The sequence below is a fragment of the Phocoena sinus genome, chromosome 16 (assembly GCF_008692025.1).
Source record: "Phocoena sinus isolate mPhoSin1 chromosome 16, mPhoSin1.pri, whole genome shotgun sequence".
Classification (NCBI taxonomy): Eukaryota; Metazoa; Chordata; class Mammalia; order Artiodactyla; family Phocoenidae; genus Phocoena; species Phocoena sinus.
The window spans coordinates 6,603,799-6,623,668 of record NC_045778.1 but is presented as its reverse complement, the minus strand read 5'-3'; the positions used below and the strand labels follow the sequence as shown (position 1 = coordinate 6,623,668).

At 40.6% G+C, this 19,870-nt stretch overlaps 1 protein-coding gene across 8 annotated transcripts in view; it reads left to right on the top strand.

Moving 5' to 3' along the window:
• The first annotated feature begins 759 nt into the window (after nt 1-759).
• Nucleotides 760-19,870, top strand: part of B3GALNT2 (beta-1,3-N-acetylgalactosaminyltransferase 2) — a 57,503-nt gene continuing 38,392 nt past the window's right edge. For 7 of the 8 annotated variants that reach the window (XR_004346172.1, XM_032608078.1, XM_032608077.1 and 4 more), the window contains exons 1-2: nt 783-1,135; nt 12,583-12,730. Coding sequence is in view for 7 of the 8 variants with exons in the window: in XM_032608078.1 (XP_032463969.1) it covers nt 1,024-1,135; nt 12,583-12,730 (260 nt within the window). In the remaining variant the exon portion in view is untranslated. Of the gene's footprint in view, nt 1,136-12,582; nt 12,731-19,870 lie in introns of all 8 variants that reach the window. The other variant, XM_032608072.1, reaches the window with a different exon arrangement.

The window sequence follows — 19,870 nt, the reverse complement described above, 5'->3', positions numbered from 1 at the left end:
AAGAGCGCTGCAGGGGTCCTGCCCACAGGTGCTTCGGAGCCCGCGTCCTCTCGGCCCTCCCGACTCACGTCCTGTAGCAGGTGTGTGTGCGCCTCGTTCTACTCACAACTTTCCAGCGCTAGTTGGACACCCGGGCACGTGAAATTTTACCCTAGATTGGACCGTCGCTGTCGTACTCCACAGCTTGATCCCCTGGGCGCGGTCTTACTCATCCTGAGTTCCTAGAGGATAGGACCGGGCAAAGAGCCGGGTACACACTGCACCAGAACTAATACTCGACGATTCACAGCTGAAGGCAACTGGGCTGCTTCGCCCCGATCTCCGGCGTCCGCAAGATCCTATCTCCCACACAAGGCTAGCATTCGGCATAAGGAAGCTCCTGCGTGATTTTAAAAAGCCTTCCCTTAGATCTCCCTTTCAATCTTGGGCAATCAGCACTTTCCCCCTCAGCTGTGTTTCCCTCCCGGGTGGGGGCGGCGCCGAAGCGCGGGGTCGCCCGGCACTACCTCCCTTCGGCCGCCGGGGGGCGGTAGACGTCGAAAAGGGTTGCGCATGCTCCGTGTGGGACCTCGCGCTCTGCCTCCGCAACCGCCGAGTGACGGAGGCGAGTGCGTGGGGTTATGGGAAGTGTGGTTTTCCAGTCACTGGATCACTGGGGCACTCCCGGCTTGATCCCAGAGCGGGACTTCAGCTCCCGGCTGGCCGACGAGAGCGGGCGGGGACGCGAGGGAAGGGGGCGGGGCGAACGAGAGAAAAGGTGGGCGGGGCCAGGGGGAGGCCAAGCGGAGGGGCGGGGCTGCGCCCGGCTGAGCTGCTGCCGCTGGTGGTCTGAGGAAGCTGAGGCGCGGGGCCCGAAGCCGAGAGGAACCTGGACGGCGTCGGGAGCGAGGGCGGGCGTACCCGGAGTCGTAGCGCGGGAGTCGGCCGTCGGCACTCGGCCTCCCTACTTGCAGGTTCCCTCCCGGGACGCGGGAGAACCCGGAGCGCGGCGGGGGTGCGAGGTGGAGCAGGCGGGGGCGGCCAATGCGAAACTGGCTGGTGCTGCTGTGCCCGTGTGTGCTCGGGGCTGCGCTGCACCTCTGGCTGCGGCTGCGCTCCCCGCCGCCCGCCCGCGCCTCGGGGGCCGGCCAGGCAGGTGAGGTCCTGGGGCCAGGCGGGGCGGGCCGGGCCGGGCGGCCGCTAGCCGGGGGGAAGCCGGCTCCGAACCTCCCGGCGGCTTCCTTCGCGGAGCTCCGCCGGGAGTCCCGGGCGGGGGGCGGCCCGACACGACGGTCCGCCGATGAAACAAACGGCCCTTTTCATCCTCGAGGCGTTAATATCGGGCAAACTTGAGGGCGCTTTTCTCGTTTCGCGTCTCGGCCGCTTCTCACCTCCTCGCGTTTCTTAATGGCCACAAAGCCGGTGCCCGCGACTGCAAGCCCTCCGGCTGTCCCCAGGCCTGGCCCGAGTCGCCCGGCAACTGCCCGCCTGCCCGGGGAGCAAAGCCCCGCGTGTCCTTCAGCGCTTCAGCGGCAGCTGCTCACGCCCGGGGTCGGGCTACCAGGTTGCTTTCTTCCTCCCCAGGTGTTGGTTATTCGGTCAAGACTTTTGAGGTCTTCGGGCCGTGGATCACGTTTGTGCGTGTTTTAAAAGGTGGCTGTGTTTTGCTTTCAAGGAATAACTTTGCTTTGAGAGTATACTGTACTTTGTGAATCCTTTGAAAACTGTGATGTAAGTCGGTTGAGCAAATCGAGGCATGGCTGCGAGTGGAGTTGTTCCTGGGAACTTGGTTTGCAAAAGCCTGTGAATGAAATATACACGAAAATATCAGGTTCTTTAATGGTCTTCCCCATTTGCTCTAAAAGTTATTCTCTCGTGGGAAAGAAACCTTTGTTCGTGTTCACTTCACAGCCTGAGAAATAGAATGCTGTGCCCACAGCCCAGGGGGTTTTCTGTTGTTAATGAATTCCACCGCTCTGAAGACGTCTTCAGGTTTCCCTTTTTTTCTTGTTTTCTTTTTTAAGGGCTTGCCCTAGGACATGTAAAGAAGCCTGGAAGGCTGTTTTAAAGATGAGGTAATAGTCGTATTTGGTTTTTAACTACGTTGGGAGTTTTTTTCTTACCACTTCTCCCCAAAGACAGTTGTTTTCTTATGCAATATTTTAAAGAATAGTTGAATATTTGCAATTCTGAGATGGCTCTGTGCCTTAACTTAGAAGTAGAAAGTACAGAAACTAATTTGGCAGTCCTCAAAGCAATCTCACTGTTATAATTGGAGTTCTTTATTCTGGTAACTGTCTTAAAATCCTTTTCTATTAGAGAAGCCACAAGTTCTTTGAGAAGGCTGTTTGTGTGACCTGAATGGAATTAAGATACTATTTAAATGATTTAATGAGAGTGCAGTGTTACAGGGCATTTAACTTAACAGGTTAGGATTTTTTTTTGTCTGTTTTGTTTTTTAGGGTTTTGTAAATGGAGCTGAGGAAAGAGTGTTATAGATATATAGTGCTCTGTAACACCTGTTGGGTTTTGCATTTTACAAATTTCTTTTCTGTATGATGAGTGAGCTCTACTGGAATTTACTCGTAGAGCATACTTAGGATATTTATGACCTAAATATCTTTTAGGGTCCATAAACAAGCGAAAACCGTACGTTCAAGCTGAAAACTTAGTAGGCCTCCCTGACAATTTCTTATTTTTTTAAATTTATTTTTTATGTTTTTATACAATTTTAAAAGGTTACTTTCCATTTACAGTTATTACAAAATATTGGCTCTGTTCCCTGTGTTGTACAACACATCCTTGAGCCTATCTTACACCCAGTAGTTTGTCCCTCTCACTCCTCCACCCGTGTATTGCCCCTCCGCCCTCCACTGGTAACCACTAATTTGTTCTCCACATCTGTGAGCCTGCTGCTTTTTTGTTATGTTCACTGGTTTGTTATATCTTTTAGATTTCACGTGTAAGTGATACCTTGCAGGATTTGTCTTTCTCTGACTTAATTCACTTACCCTAATGCCCTCCAAATCCATCCGTGTTGCTGCAAATGGCAAAACTTCTTTCTTTTTTTAAGGCTGAGTAGTATTTCATCGTGTGTATATATATATCATATCTTCTTTATCCATTCATCTGTTGATGGACACTTAGGTTGTTTCCGTATCTTGGTAATTGTAAATAATGCTGCTGTGAACATTAGGGTGCATGTATCTTTTTGAATTAGTATTTCTGGGTATTTTTCAGTTATATACCTGGGAGTGGAATTGCTGGGCCATATGGTAGTTTTTTGAGGAATCTCCATACTGTTTTCCACAGTGACTGCACCAGTTTACATTCTTACCAGCAGCGTACAAGGGTTCCCTTTTCTGCACATCCTCCCCAGTATTTGTGTTCTTTTTGATGATAGCCATTCTGACAGGTGTGAGGTGACGTCTCATTGTGGTTTTGATTTGCATTTCACTGATGACTAGGGATGTTGAGCATCTTTTCATGTGCCTGTTGGCCATCAGCATTTCCTCTTTGGAAAAGTGTTCATTTCTTCTGCCCATTTTTTAATTGGGTTGTTTGTTTTTCTGATGTTGAGTTGTATGAGCTGTTTATATATGTTGGATGTTAATCACTGATCAGTCATATCATTTGCAAATATTATATCCCATTTGGCAGGTTGTCTTCCTGTTTCTATCAATGGTTTCCTTTGCTGTGCAAAAGCTTTTAAGTTTAATTAGGTCCCGTTTGTTTATTTCTGCTTTTATTTCCTTTATCTTAGGAGATGGATCCAAAAACGTATTGCTGCGATTTATGTCAAAGAGTGTTCTGCCAATTTTTTCCTCAAGGAGTTTTATAGTATCCAGTCTTACATTTACATCTTTAATCCATTTTGAGTTTATTTTTGTATATGGTGTTAGAGAATGTTCTAATTTTATTCTTTTACATGTAGCAGTGCAGTTTTCCCAGCAGCACTTATTGAAGAGACTGTCTTTTCCCCATTGTCTATTCTTGCTTCCTTTGTCATAGATTAATGGACCATAAGTGTGTGGGTTTATTCCTGGGCGCTCTGTTCTGTTCCATTGATGTATGTGTCTGTTTTTGTGCCAGTACCATACCATTTCGATTACTGTAGCTTTGTAGTATAGTCTAAAGTCAGGGGGCCTGATTCCTCCAGCTCTGTTCTTCTTTCTCAAGATTGTTTTGTCTATTTGGGGTCTTTTGTGTTTCCATACACATTTTAAAATTATTTGTTCTAGTTCTGGAAGCTTTGTGGCTTCATGTCCAACCCTTTTGCCCTTTGCCTGTGTGCCTGGAGCCAGTCCCACTGTGCTCACATTTTCTCCTGTAGTGATCACAGCTCCCAGCCCCAGTGACATTCCCTTTCCCTGTGTCTGCACTGGGTCTCTTCTGTGCTTCCTTCCCCTCAGGTAGCCAGTCTTCCCCTGGGCCACTCCTGGAGGTGAGGGGGTTACCTTTTCCCAGTGTTTTTTATTTCTGTGGGGCTCACCTAAAAGTATTAAAAGTAACTTTGTAAAAAAATGTTTTTTCTTTTTGAGATAAGTTTTTCCCCCTCCATCAGTGTTTCAGTGATACCTTATCTGCTGTCCTGTGAGACCAGGCTAGATTAAGGAAACTAGGAAGTAGACCTTGGAAAGGGCAGGGCTGTTGGTGAGGAGATCAGTACTAGTTGTGTAAATTAACTTTGACTTTAGATGGATATTGTGCATCTAGTCAAATAATAAATAGAGTATGTAATCTAAGTGAAACCTTGCAGAGTCCTAACTTTCGTTTTGCACTTTTGGTACTTTCAAAACTAAAAACAGTAGAAGCATCTTGATTGCTAAAATTTCGTACAAATTCTTTTCTCTTTGTGTTGTCACCAGTTCAAACCAAAAAATTGGAGCATTTTTACATTTTAGTCCTTATCCCTTAAGCCTAGAGTGAGAGAGAAAACCCAAGACTTTGTTAAGTATTCTTCCCTTGAATTTACATTTTGAATTTTGTTTTTGTTCTCTTTTCTCTCCTGCCTCTTTGTCTGTCTTCAGTCTCATTAAGTCGTGGCAGGGAGATTTACCTCCCCTGAATGTTAAAAAAGGCCCTCGGCCCTCTGACTTGCAGTTGATTCTACAAATATTTGAGAGCCTCCTCTGTGCCAACTCCTGTTGTAGGTGTGGGATTACAGCAGTAATCAAGATAAAGTCCCTGCCCTCATGCAGTTTACAGTTCAGAAGGGAAAGCAGAATATAAGAAAATAATTATTAAATATCATAGGGGAGAGTGATGTGTGGTGACAAAAATAAAGCAGTGTAAGAGGATAGAGAATGATGTGCTGCTGTTTTAAATAGAGAGGTCAGGGGCTTCCTTGGTGGCGCAGTGGTTAAGAATCCACCTGCCAGTCCAGGGGACGCAGGTTTGAGCCCTGGTCCAGGAAGATCCCACATGCTGCGGAGCAACTAAGCCCGCGCGCCACGACTACTGAGCCTGCGGTCTAGAGTCCGCAAGCCACAGCTACTGAGCCCACACACGTAGAGCCCGAGCTCCGCAACAAGAGAAGCCACCGCAATGAGAAGCCTGTACACCGCAATGAAAGAGTAGCCCCCCTCGCTGCAGCTGGAGAAAGCCCGCGTGCAGCAGCAAAGACCCAACGGAGCCAAAAATAAATAAATTTATAAATAAATCAATAGAGAGGTCAGGGGAGGCCGCTCTAAAGAGGTCACAGTTGGGCAGGAACCTGAATGCATGAATGAAGTGTGTCAGTCGTGTTAGTACGTGGTACTATTCTAATGTAGTAGCTCACCTTGAACAGGTGAAACCCAGTCAGGGGGAACAGCTGGTGAAGAGCCAGCAGATCTCCTGTTGTGAAATCCAGCACAACCAGCGGGTGAGGAGAGGAAAATGGAGGTGGAGACAGCCATTTGGGCTAGGGAATAAAGATACAGGATATCTTAATGATAACGTATTGGTTTGGGGTTATGCCTTAGCAGGAATTATTTAACAGTTAATTTAGAAAAATTATGTACCAAAAGAGGCTTCTCTTTCTAGGATATTTTGAAAGAAGGAAACTAAAGAGAAAGGAAAGAAACGGATCCATTCAACAAATGCTTAGAGCAGTCCCTGCTCTCAAGGTGCTCACAGTTAAACGGAAACCAACATGGGGCAAGCAGAAGGTCAAAGACAAATTGAGCTTGCTTTGCAGTTTCGCCTAGGGCTGCCTCGTCCAAAATGATCGCTATATGCTAATCTGGTCTCTGTGCTTCAGCTTCCTTATTTATAAAATGATGACCTCACAGGGTTATTGTGAAGATTCAGTTAATAAAACACCCAGAACAGTGCCTCGTGAGCACTCTGAATTTTAGAGAGGAATGGTAGTGTGGAGGTGGCTGATGTCCTTGCTAGTGAGGTGTTCGGGGGGGTATCTGAAATTGGTGAGAGCACGCTGGTAGTGTGTATAATGATTGTCCTTATCAATAGATATGTGGTGAACTTGCATGTTTTCTTCATTTTTAAGATTCCTGCCTGTTTGTGGTTGGTGTCATGTGAGACATGCACATGAGAGTGGAAATTTTAGTCTAATTTTTAAGAATCTGCTTATTTTGAGCAGTCAGTTTTGGAGTCTTTAATAAACTTTTGGATGTCCACTTTCAGTGCAGAGTCTAGCAGGTTGCCAGACTCTCGGGATATACTACATATTACAGAAGAGAAATGGTCATTGCCTTCAGGGGGCTTGTGTGGGGTTTTAATTATTCTTGACAGTATGAAGATTTGTTTATTGCTATATATTTGCCATCTAAAGCGGTGAACATAGGAGGTGCTCAGTTACTTGAAGGAATGAATCAAGAGGAGAAAACTGGGAAAGTATGAATGAGTTTGTCACCTATAGATCGTTCACATTCCACGATTTACATTTTTTCTTATAAAAATAAAACAAATTTTACTTTACAAAGTAAAGTAAAAATTTACAAATTTTACTTTACAAAGAAAAATTTTGAAATTATTTTTAAAAAAGGAAAGAAAAATGATCTATACTGGGCAATGTTTGAATGTATCAATACATATAAAACATGGTCGGGGGAATTATTTAGTATTAAAAAATTTTTTTTGATATATAATGTACATTCAGAAAAGTGCACGTAAATGTGAGCTTGATGTAGTTTCACAAACTGAATCATCCAGCTAATCAGCACGCAAATTAAAAACAGGAAAACTACCAACACCTTAGAAGCTTCCTTTATGCTCCCTTCTTATCACTGTCAGGAGTGGTACCCATGATCCTGATCTTCAGTGGCAGAGATTTGCCTGCTTTGTACTTTATATAAGTGGAACCAAATAGTATGTACATAGTTCTTACAGCCTGCTTATCTAACTTAATAAGATGTAGAACAGCATTTAATGAAATGCTTAAAACAATTTTAATGTCTGTATAGTATTCTAGCATATACATACACCATAATTTATGTAACTGATGCCTTATTTGTGCATTCATGTATTTTGCAGTTTTTCCCTATTAAGAAACGACACTGATGAATAGAGATCTTTTAGTGCATCACTGATGATTTCCTTAGCCTATATTCTTAGCCAAGGACAAAAGTTATACAATTCTGAGGTATTTGATGTATATTGGCAAAATTTACTGCAGAATACTATACCAACTTACATTCCTATTAGCAACATAGGAGAGTAGCCATTTCCTTGAAAAAACTACCTCTATCAAAACATCAGTCATTTGGGTATTATCATTTAAGAAAATATTTGTCAGTTTGAATGTAGGAGAAAACTGGTGTCTTATTATTGCTGTAATTCAAACTTGACTTCTAGTGAAGTTGAACCGTTTTTTATAGGTTTGTTGGGTATTTGCATTTCTTTTTCTGTGAATTATCTTTATTCTTTGTCTCATGTTCACTTCTTAGTTTTTTTTGTTTTTGTTTTTGTTTCCTGTTTTCAGACACCAGAATCAAACTAGGTTCCCTGTACTTGCAACATTGAGCAGAGGATGACGAAAGTTTAGTGGGGGAACTGGAAAGCTGGGCAGCATTCTTACACAGCATCCACTTTGAGGAGTTTTTGCTTGTTTGTTTGTTGGTTGGTTTGTTTAATCTTGGCTGTGCCACGTGGCTTGCGGGATCACGGTTCCCCAACCAGGGATCGGACCTGGACCACAGCAGTGAAAGCGGTGAATCCTAACCACTAGACCACCAGGGAACTCTCCACTTTGAGTTTTATACTGTGTGACACACGACTCACAGGTCTGTTGGACTGATTTACATTGATGGTATGTGGCAGAAGAAACCAGTATTTAAAAAAATTGAGATATAATTGACAAATTACATTAGTTTCAGGTGTGCAGCATAATGATGTGATACATGTATATATTCTGTAATGATCACCACAGTATGTATAGTTAACATCTGTCACCACACACAGTTACAAATTTTTTTTCCTGTGATGAGAACTTTTAAGACCCACTCTCTTTAGCAACATTTAAATACAGTACAGTTGTTGTTGTTTTGGTGTGTGTGTGGGGGGTCATGCTGTGCGGCTTGCGGGATCTCAGTTCCCCAAACAGGGATTGAACTCGGGCCACGGTAGGGAAAGCCCAGAATCCTAACCACTGGACCGCCAGGGAATTCCCTGCAATACCGTCTTGTTAACTGTTGTCACCATGCTGTATGTTACATCCCCATGACTTATTTATTTTATAACTGGAAGTTTGTACCTTTTCACCCCTTTTACCCACTATGCCTACCCTCTACACCCAGCCTCTGGCAAACACCACTCTGTTCTCTGTATTTATGAGTTTGGTGTTTTGTTTGTTTTAGATTCTACATATGAATGAGTTCATATGGTATCAGCCTGTCTTTGTCCAACTTATTTCACTTGGCGTAATGCCCTCAGGGTCTGTCCACATGGTTGCAAATGGCAAGATTTCCTTCTTTTTTATGGCTGAATAATATTCCATTGTGTATAAAGAACACATTTTCTGTATTCCTTCATCCATCAGTGGACACTTAGGTTACTGCCATGTCTTGGCTATTGTAAATAGTGCTGCAGTGAACATCCCCATGTTCACTATCATGCATATCATCCCCATTCATATGTCTTTTCTAGTGAATGTTTTCATTTCCTTCAGGTAAATACCCAGAAGTGGTTTTGCTGGATCATATGGTAGTTCTGTTTTTAATTTTTTGAGGAACCTCCATACTGTTTTTCATATTTTAGTGGCTGCATCAATTTACTTTCACACCAACAGTGCATGAGGGTTGCCTTTTCTCCACCTTCTCGCCAACACTTGTTATTTCTTATCTTTTTCATAATAGGCATTCTAAGAGGTGTGGTGATGTTTCATAGTGGTTTTGATTTGCATTTCCCTGATGATTAGTGATTTTGAGCACCTTTTCATGTACCTGATGGCAGTCTGCATGTCTTCTTTGGAAAAATGTCTATTCAGATCCTCTACCGAATTTTAAATGGGATTCTTTGTTTTTTGGTATTGGGTTGTATGAGTTCTTTGTATATCTTGGTTATTAATCAGATATATGATTTGTAAATATCTTCTCCTATTTGGTAGGTTGTCTTTTCATTTTGCTGATAGTTTTCTTTGCTGTGCAGAAGCTTTTTAGTTTGATGTAGTCTCACTTACTTATTTTTGCTATTGTTGCCTTTGCTTTCAGTGTCAAATCTAAAAAAATTATTGCCAAGACCAATGTCAAGGAACTTACTGCCTATGTTTTCTTATAGGAGTTTTATGGTGTCAGGTCTTACATTCAAGTTTTTAATCCATTTTCAGTTGATTTTTGTGTATGGCATAAGTTAGTTGGCTCAGTTTCATGCTTTTGCACGTGGCTGTCCAGTTTTCCCAACGTCATTTATCTAAGAGATTGTCCTTTCCCTGCTGTATATTCTTGGTTCCTTTGTTGTAAATGGATTGACCATATACGCATGGGTTTACTTCTGGGCTCTCTATTCTGTTCTGTTGACCTGTGTGTCTGTTTTAATGCCAGTACTGTAGCTTCATAATATGGTTTGAAACCAGGAAGCATGGTATTTCCAGCTTTGTTCTTCTTTCTCTAGATTGCTTTGGCTTTTCGAGGTCATTGTGGTTCCATACAAATTTTAGGATTTTTTTTTTTTCTATTTCTGAAAAATGACATTGGAATTTTGATAGAGGTTGCACTGTATCTGTAGATTGCTTTAGCTAGTATGGACATTTTAACAATATTATTATTAGCAAGCATGGAATATCTTTTGTTTCTGTATTCTTCAATTTATTTCATCAATGTCTTATACTTTTCAGTGTACAGGTCTTTTACCTCCTTGGTTAAATTTATTCCTAGGTATTTATTCTGTTTGATGTGATTGAAATTGGGAGTTTTCATAATTTCTCTTTCTGATAGTTTATTACTGTGTAGAAATACAGCTGATTTTTGTATATTGATTATGTATCCTGTAACTTTACTGAATTTGTTTATTAGTTCTAACAGTTTTTTGGTTGAGGCTTTAAAAACCTATTTTTCAGTATTTATGGAAGTAGAAATTCTCTAAAAGGCCAGAATCTGCCATGTACTTCTCTTCTGCAATAAAAAGAGAAGTGCATGTAAAAAGTAACACAGTTCAATAGAGGCAGCTGAGATGTGGATGAGAAGCAGAGAGGATTGGCAGTGGCAGAGAGAGGGGGAATAAGATGAAAAAGTACTTTTCAGCGATAATCCATGAGGCTTTCGCATACCACATGGTTATCTTCGTGTCTATTGATTTATTTATTTTTAGAAAAATCTCATGGAGAAGTCTGGGAGGAACTATTAGGATAGCCTTGTAGGTCCAGGTGAAAGGTAAGAATTTGAACTGAAGCTGCGACTAGAATTAATGATAAAGAGAGAAATTTGAGAAAAATTTTAAAAAGATTTTGTCATTAAGAAAAGGTTAAATGATGTTTCATGTAATCCATCTCTAAAAGATTTATTTTGATTACCCGTCAAAAATAAGGTAGTGATGTTTGGCATTTAAAGGGATGTTTCAGTTATTTTGAAATTTTACTTTTGTGCAGCAACCTTGTTTTCTCATGAAGTCAGATAAATGAGGCATTTGGGATGCATATAATTTTTGCTCTTCTAATCTTTTAAAGCTTTTTAATCTTTTGAGAAGACATTTTGAAACAGATGAAATAGAGTATCTAAAAGACTGTTTTCGGTATCAACTTTCTCTGATTAGGAAACCGAGTCACAAGGATTTAAGTAACTTCTTACTGATACTGTGCAGCATGTTGGCTGTAGAATCAATGTCAGATATGTCTGGTTACTGCATTTTCCTCACTCCTGTCTATAAAATGTGCTTACTGCTAATATTTCTCTGTGAAAAAGTCGGGGGAGGGACTAGGTTTTCACTGCCAATTTTACATAAGCATTTAAATTATTCTCCCTTGAAGAAATATCAACATGTCTTTGTTGTCTTTTGAATACCTAGATTCTATGGCATATAAAAACATTTCATTTAATACAGTAAAGCTCTGTGGCCTGCAGTAATTTATTTTTGGAAACATTGTGGGATCAGTTTCCACCGCTGAAGAAAGATGAAATGGGATCCCTAATGAGAGCTATATATTAGCTTGTAGCTCTCAAGCTTTGAAACTGGTGATGAAAAACAGGGACAAAGTATCCTTCCCTCTATCTTTCTCTAAGGACAGTTTTTTGGGGTGGGGGTGGTGTGCATCTTGTGGGATCTCGGTTCCCTGACCAGGGATTGAACTGGGGCCACAGCAGTGAAAGCCTGGAATTCCAACGACTGGGCCACCAGGGAACTCCCTCTAAGGACATATTTTAAAAATGTAATCCTGTCCATTAAATATGATAGTAAAAAATGACTTGTTCCTTGATTTTTTTTTTTTTTTTTTTTTTTTTTAACTAGAAACGTTTCCCCTCCTTCATCCTTTGCACTATTCAAGTGATAAATATTTGCTGGCTGTAGAATTTATTGGCATGAATAAGAGTTCTGATTCTTTCCAGCATGGTAGTCCTTCAACTTCATCTCCCAAACTTAATAACTAATATTCATGTAGGACTTCACCTTTGACAGCACATTTGTTGTTGTTGTTGTTAGTTGCCATTGAATGCCCACTCTTTGCCTGCTACCAAACCAGAACCTTTATACACATTATATCATTTAATTTTTGCAACTCTATGAGAAGTATTATTACACCCATTTCTACTTAAGGAAACTGAGGCTCAAGGAGTTAAATAACTTTTATAGCTAAAATAAAAAGCCAGCATTTTATAATTGGCTCTTACTGCCTACTATTGTATGGTTTATGCCACATTGACCTTCCAAACTGATTCTTATCAGAAAAGTCTTACTTGTTTTCAAGAATTTACATATGTACTTGGGTAAGCACGAATACATACATAGGTGTGGAAGCAAAAAGACTCTGCACCAAAATGTTAGTAGTGGTTATCTCTGGATGGTGAGTTTTATGAGTGCTTTAGGGTTTTTATTCTTTGTATTTATTTGTATTTTCTGCAAATATGAACATATATTTATATTACCTTGTAATAAACATTTTTATGTTACATATTGAACTTAACAGTAATTGAGAAATGACATTTCTGATTTACTATTGCTTATTTCTAGATCAGTTGGCCTTACTTCCCCAGTGGAAATCTAGTCATTATGATGTGGTAGTTGGTGTGCTGTCAGCCCGCAATAACCATGAACTTCGCAATGTGATAAGAAGCACCTGGCTGAAGCATTTAGTACAACACCCAGCATTAAGTCAACGGTACGTTCCTTTTTTTTTTTTTTTTTGGCTGCATTGGATCTTTGTTGCTTCACGTGGGCTTTCTCCAGTTGTGGCGAGTGGGGGCTACTCTTCGTTGCAGTGCGCAGGCTTCTCATTGCAGTGGCTTCTCTTGTTGTGGAGCACGGGCTCCAGGTGTGCAGGCTTCAGTAGTTGCAGCGCATGGGCTCAGTAGTTGTGGCACACAGGCTCAGTAGTTGTGGCACACGGGCTTAGTTGCTCCGCGGCATGTAGGATCTTCCCGGACCAGGGCTTGAACCCATGTCCCCTGCATTGGCAGGCAGATTCTTAACCACTGCACCACCAGGGAAGCCCCAACGGTAGGTTTCTTGAGTTCACACCTTGCGTGACGTATTGAATAAGTGTTCTGAAAAATCTCTTCTTGGAGAGTCAGAGATGTTAATTCAGATATGTGACCTCTTTTCCTCAGAAATAACTGTTTCATTTTGCTTTTCCTCCACGTAGTTGAGCCCAAAAAGTAAATTTAACCAAGATTTTAAGCCAAAAGAGATATACTTAATGTTATTCAGCTCTGTATCATTTGGTTGTGTGTGCTCTGCGGTTTGTATAGTTTGCCATACTCTTTTTGCCAACCACCCTTCCAGGCCTGAGCTCGGGTAGCACGTCACACGTTGACATTAGATGGCTCGGTTGTTGGTTAGGATGCAAGGCCTTAGTCTTCTCAGGGAAAGCAGCCTCTGAAGATTATATAGTGAGGGACTAGTGGAAGTGAAGCATGGAAGTCTGGACTTCTAGTTATGTGACGATTCTTCTCTGCTTATGCGAAGTCACTGATAAGCAGAGAAGGCCCTCAGGATTGCATTCAGCTGGCATGCTTGTGACTGAGTAGCTATACGGGGGAATCACAATTGTGAATTTTCTTGTCACCAGTAGTGAACATTTATAGATTTCCTATCTTACTCATAGCAGCTTTTTTTTTTAACATCTTTATTGGAGTATAATTGCTTTACAATGGTATGTTAGTTTCTGCTTTATAACAAAGTGAATCAGTTATACATATACATATGTTCCCATATCTCTTCCCTCTTGCATCTCCCTCCCTATCCCACCCCTCTAGGTGGTCACAAAGCACCGAGCTGATCTCCCTGTGCTATGCGGCTACTTCCTACTAGCTATACATAGTGTATATATGTCCATGCCACTCTCTCACTTTGTCACAGCTTACCCTTCCCCCTCCCCATATCCTCAAGTCCATTCTCTAGTAGGTCTGTGTCTTTATTCCTGTCTTACCCCTAGGTTCTTCATGACATTTTTTTTTCTTAGATTCCATATATATGTGTTAGCATACGGTATTTGTCTTTCTTTTTCTGACTTACTTCACTCTGTATGACAGACTCTAGGTCCATCCACCTCACTACAAATAACTCAATTTCGTTTCTTTTTATGACTGAGTAATATTCCATTGTATATATGTGCCACATCTTCTTTATGCATTCATCCGATGATGGACACTTAGGTTGTTTCCGTCTCCTGGCTATTGTAAATAGAGCTGCAATGAACATTTTGGTACATGACTCTTTTTGAATTATGGTTTTCTCAGGGTATATGCCCAGTAGTGGGATTGCTGGGTCATATGGTAGTTCTATTTGTAGTTTTTTAAGGAACCTCCATACTGTTCTTCATAGTGGCTGAACCAATTCACATTCCCACCACCAGTGCAACAGTGTTCCCTTTTCTCCACACCCTCTCCAGCATTTATTGTTTGTAGATTTTTTGATGATGGCCATTCTGACTGGTGTGAGATGATATCTCATTGTAGTTTTGATTTGCATTTCTCTAATGATTAATGATGTTGAGCATTCTTTCATGTGTTTGTTGGCAATCTGTATATCTTCTTTGGAGAAATGTCTATTTAGGTCTTCTGCCCATTTTTGGATTGGGTTGTTTGTTTTTTTATTATTGAGCTGCATGAGCTGCTTGTAAATTTTGGAGATTAATCCTTTGTCAGTTGCTTCATTTGCAAATATTTTCTCCCTTTCTGAGGGTTGTCTTTTTGTCTTGTTTATGGTTTCCTTTGCTGTGCAAAAGCTTTGAAGTTTCATTAGGTCCCATTTGTTTATTTTTGTTTTTATTTCCATCTATCTAGGAGGTGGGTCAAAAAGGATCTTGCTGTGATTTATGTCCTAGAGTGTTCTGCCTATGTTTTCCTCTAAGAGTTTGATAGTTTCTGACCTTACATTTAGGCCTTTAATCCATTTTGAGCTTATTTTCATGTACGGTGTTAGGGAGTGTTCTAATCTCATACTTTTACTTGTACCTGTCCAGTTTTCCCAGCACCATTTATTGAAGAGGCTGTCCTTTCTCCACTGTACATTCCTGCCTCCTTTATCAAAGATAAGGTGACCATAAGTGTGTGGGTTTATCTCTGGGCTTTCTATCCTGTTCCATTGATCTATATTTCTTTTTTTGTTCCAGTACCATGCTGTCTTGATTACTGTAGCTTTGTAGTATAGTCTGAAGTCAGGGAGCCTGATTCCTCTAGCTCTGTTTTTCGTTCTCAAGATTGCTTTGGCTATTCGGGGTCTTTTGTGTTTCCATACAAATTGTGAAATTTTTTTGTACTAGTTCTGTGAAAAATGCCAATGGTAGTTTGATAGGAATTGCATTGACTCTGTAGATTGCTTTGGGTAGTAGAGTCATTTTCACAATGTTGATTCTTCCAATCCAAGAACATGGTATATCTCTCCATCTCTTTGTATCATCTTTAATTTCTTTCATCAGTGTCTTATAATTTTCTGCATACAGGTCTTTTGTCTCCCTAGGTAGGTTTATTCCTAGATATTTTATTCTTTTTGTTGCAGTGGTAAATGGGAGTGTTTTCTTGATTTCACTTTCAGATTTTTCATCATTAGTGTATGGGAATGCAAGAGATTTCTGTGCATTAATTTTGTATCCTGCTACCTTACCAAATTCATTGATTAGCTCTAGAAGTTTTCTGGTAGCATCTTTAGGATTCTATATGTATAGTATCATGTCATCTGCAAACAGTGACAGCTTTACTTCTTCTTTTCCGATTTGGATTCCTTTTATTTCCTTTTCTTCTCTGATTGCTGTGGCTAAAACTTCCAAAACTATGTTGAATAAGAGTGGTAAGAGTGGGCAACCTTGTCTTGTTCCTGATCTTAGTGGAAATGCTTTCAGTTTTTCACCATTAAGCACGATGTTGGCTGTGGGTTTGTCATATATGACCTTTATTATGTTGAGGAAAGTTCCCTCTTTGCCTACTTTCTGAAGGGTTTTTACCATAAGTGGGTGTTGAATTTTGTCGAAAGCTTTCTCTGCATCTATTGAGATGACCATATGGTTCTTCTCCTTCAATTTGTTAATATGGTGTATCACATTGATTGATTTGCGTATACTGAAGAATCCTTGCATTCCTGGAATAAGCCCCACTTGATCATGGTGTATGATCCTTTTAATGTGGTCTTGGATTCTGTTTGCTAGTATTTTGTTGAGGATATTTGCATCTGTGTTCATCTGTGATATTGGCCTGTAGTTTTCTTTCTTTGTGACATCCTTGTCTGGTTTTGGTATCAGGGTGATGGTGCCTCATAGAATGAGTTTGGGAGTGTTCCTCCATCTGCTATATTTTGGAAGAGTTTGAGAAGGATAGGTGTTAGCTCTTCTCTAAGTGTTTGATAGAATTCGCCTGTGAAGCCACCTGGTCCTGGTCTTTTGTTTGTTGGAAGATTTTTAATCACAGTTTCAATTTCAGTGCTTGTGATTGGTCTGTTCATATTTTCTATTTCTTCCTGATTCAGTCTTGGCAGGTTGTGCATTTCTAAGAATTTGTCCATTTCTTCCAGGTTGTTAATTTTATTGGCATAGAGTTGCTTGTAGTAATCTCTCATGATCTTTTGTATTTCTGCAGTGTCAGTTGTTCTCCTTTTTCATTTTTAATTCTATTGATTTGACTCTTCTCCCTTTTTTTCTTGATGAGTCTGGCTAATGGTTTATCAATTTTGTTTATCTTCTCAAAGAACCAGCTTTTAGTGTTACTGATCTTTGCTATCATTTCTTTCATTTCGTTTTCATTTATTTCTGATCTGCTCTTTATGATTTCTTTCCTTCTGCTAACTTTGGGGGTTTTTTTGTTCTTCTTTCTCTAATTGCTTTAGGTGCAAGATTAGGTTGTTTATTCGAGATGTTTTCCTGTTTCTTAAGGTAGGATTGTATTGCTATAAACTTTCCTCTTAGAACTGTTTTTGCTGCCTCCCATAGGTTTTGGGTCATCGTGTCTCCATTGTCATTTGTTTCTAGGTATTTTTTGATTTCCTCTTTGATTTCTTCAGTGATCACTTGGTTATTAAGTAGTGTATTGTTTAGCCTCCATGTCTTTGTATTTTTTACAGATCTTTTCCTGTAATTGATATCTAGTCTCATAGCGTTGTGGTCGGAAAAGATACTTGACACAATTTCAATTTTCTTAAATTTACCAAGGCTTGATTTATGACCCAAGATATGATCTGTCCTGGAGAATGTTCCATGAGCATTTGAGAAAAATGTGTGTTCTATTGTTTTTGGATGGAATGTCCTATAAATATCAGTTGTTTAATTTATCATTTAAAGCTTGTGTTTCCTTATTTATTTTCATTTTGGATGATCTGTCCATTGGTGAAAGTGGGATGTTAAAGTCCTCTACTATGAATGTGTTACTGTCGATTTCCCCTTTTATGGCTGTTAGTATTTGCCTTATGTATTGAGGTGCTCCTATGTTGGGTGCATAAATATTTACAATTGTTATATCTTCTTCTTGGATCAATCCCTTGATCATTATGTAGTGGCCTTCTTTGTCTCTTGTAATAGCCTTTATTTTAAAGTCTATTTTGTCTGATATGAGAATTGCTACTCCAGCTTTCTTTTGGTTTCCATTTTCATGGAATATCTTTTTCCATCCCCTCACTTTCAGTCTGTATGTGTCTCTAGGTCTGAAGTGGGTCTCTTGTAGACAGCGTATATATGGGTCTTGTTTTTGTATCCATTCAGCCAATCTGTGTCTTTTGTTGGGAGCATTTGATCCATTTACATTTAAGGTAATTATTGATATGTATGTGCCTATTCCCATTTTCTTAATTGTTTTGGGTTTGTTATTGTAGGTCTTTTCCTTCTCTTGTGTTTCTTGCCTAGAGAAGGTCCTTGAGCATTTGTTGTAAAGCTGGTTTGGTGGTGCTGAACTCTCTCAGCTTTTGCTTGTCTGTAAAGGTTTTAATTTCTCCATCAAATCTGAATGAGATCCTTGCTGGGTAGAGTAATCTTGGTTGTAGGTTTTTCTCCTTCATCACTTTAAATATGTCCTGCCAGTCCCTTCTGGCTTGCAGAGTTTCTGCTGAAAGATCAGCTGTTAACCTTATGGGGATTCCCTTGTGTGTTATTTGTTGTTTTACCCTTGCTGCTTTTAATATGTTTTCTTTGTATTTAATTTTTGACAGTTTGATTAATATGTGTCTTGGAGTGTTTCTCCTTGGATTTATCCTGTATGCGACTCCCTGTGCTTCCTGGACTTGATTAACTATTTCCTTTCCCATATTAAGGAAGTTTTCAGCTATAACCTCTTCAAATATTTTCTCAGTCCCTTTCTTTTTCTCTTCTTCTTCTGGAACCCTTATAATTCGAATGTTGGTGCGTTTAATGTTGTCCCAGAGGTCTCTGAGACTGTCCTCAGTTCTTTTCATTCTTTTTTCTTTATTCTGCTCTGCAGTAGTTATTTCCACTATTTTATCTAACAGGTCACTTATCCGTTCTTCTGCCTCAGTTATTCTGCTATTGATCCCTTCTAGAGTTTGTTTGTTTGTTTTTTTCTGTACACAGGCCTCTCACTGTTGTGGTCTCTCCCGTTATGGAGCACAGGCTCCAGACGTGCAGGCTCAGCGGCCATGGCTCACAGGCCCAGCTGCTCTGCAGCATGTGGGATCCTCCCGGACCGGGGCACGAACCTGTGTCCCATGCATCGGCAGGCGGACTCTCAACTACTGCACCACCAGGGAAGCCCTAGGGTATTTTTAATTTCATTTATTGTGTTATTCATCGTTCCTTGTTTCATCTTTAGTTCTTCTAGGTCCTTGTTAAATGTTTCTTGCATTTTGTCTATTCTATTTCCAAGATTTTAGATCATCTTTACTATCATTATTCTGAATTCTTTTTCAGGTAGACTGTCTATTTCCTCTTCATTTGTTAGGTCTGGTGGGTTTTTATGTTGCTTCTTCATCTGTTGTGTGTTTTTCTGTCTTCTCATTTTGCTTATCTTACTGTGTTTGGGGTCTCCTTTTTGCAGGCTGCAGGTTCGTAGTTCCCGTTGTTTTTGGTGTCTGTCCCCAGTGGTTAAAGTTGGTTCAGTGGGTTGTGTAGGCTTCTTGGTGGAGGGGACTAGTGCCTGTTTTCTGGTGGATGAGGCTGGATCTTGTCTTTCTGGTGGGCAGGTCCACGTCTGGTGGTGTGTTTTGGAGTGTCGTGGCCTTATTATGATTTTAGGCAGCATCTCTGCTAATGGGTGGGCTTGTGTTCCTGTCTTGCTAGTTGTTTGGCATAGGGTGTCGAGCACTGTAGTTTGCTGGTCGTTGAGTGAAGCTGGGTGTTGGTGTTGAGATGGAGCTCTCTGGGAGATTTTCGCCGTTTGATATTACGTGGAGCTGGGCGGTCTCTTGTGGACCAGTGTCCTGAAGTTGGCTCTCCCACTTCAGAGGCACAGCTGCAGCACCAAGAGCCTTTCATCCACACGCTCAGAATAGAAGGGAGAAAAAGTAGAAAGAATGAAAGAAAGAAAGAAAAAAAGAAAGAGAATAAAAGAAAATAAAGTAAGATAAAATAAAATAAAGTTATTAAAAATAATTATTAAGAAAAAAAAATTTTAAAGTAAAAAAAAAACAAAAACGGATGAATAGAACCCTAGAACAAATGGTGGAAGCAAAGCTATACAGACAAAATCTCACACAGAAGCATACACATACACACTCACAAAAAGGAAAAGGGGAAAAAATAATAAATCTTGCTCTCAAAGTCCACCTCCTCAATTTGGGATGATTCATTGTCTGTTTAGGTATTCCACAGATGCAGGGCACATCAAGTTGATTGTGGAGCTTTAATCTGCTGCTTCTGAAGCTTCTG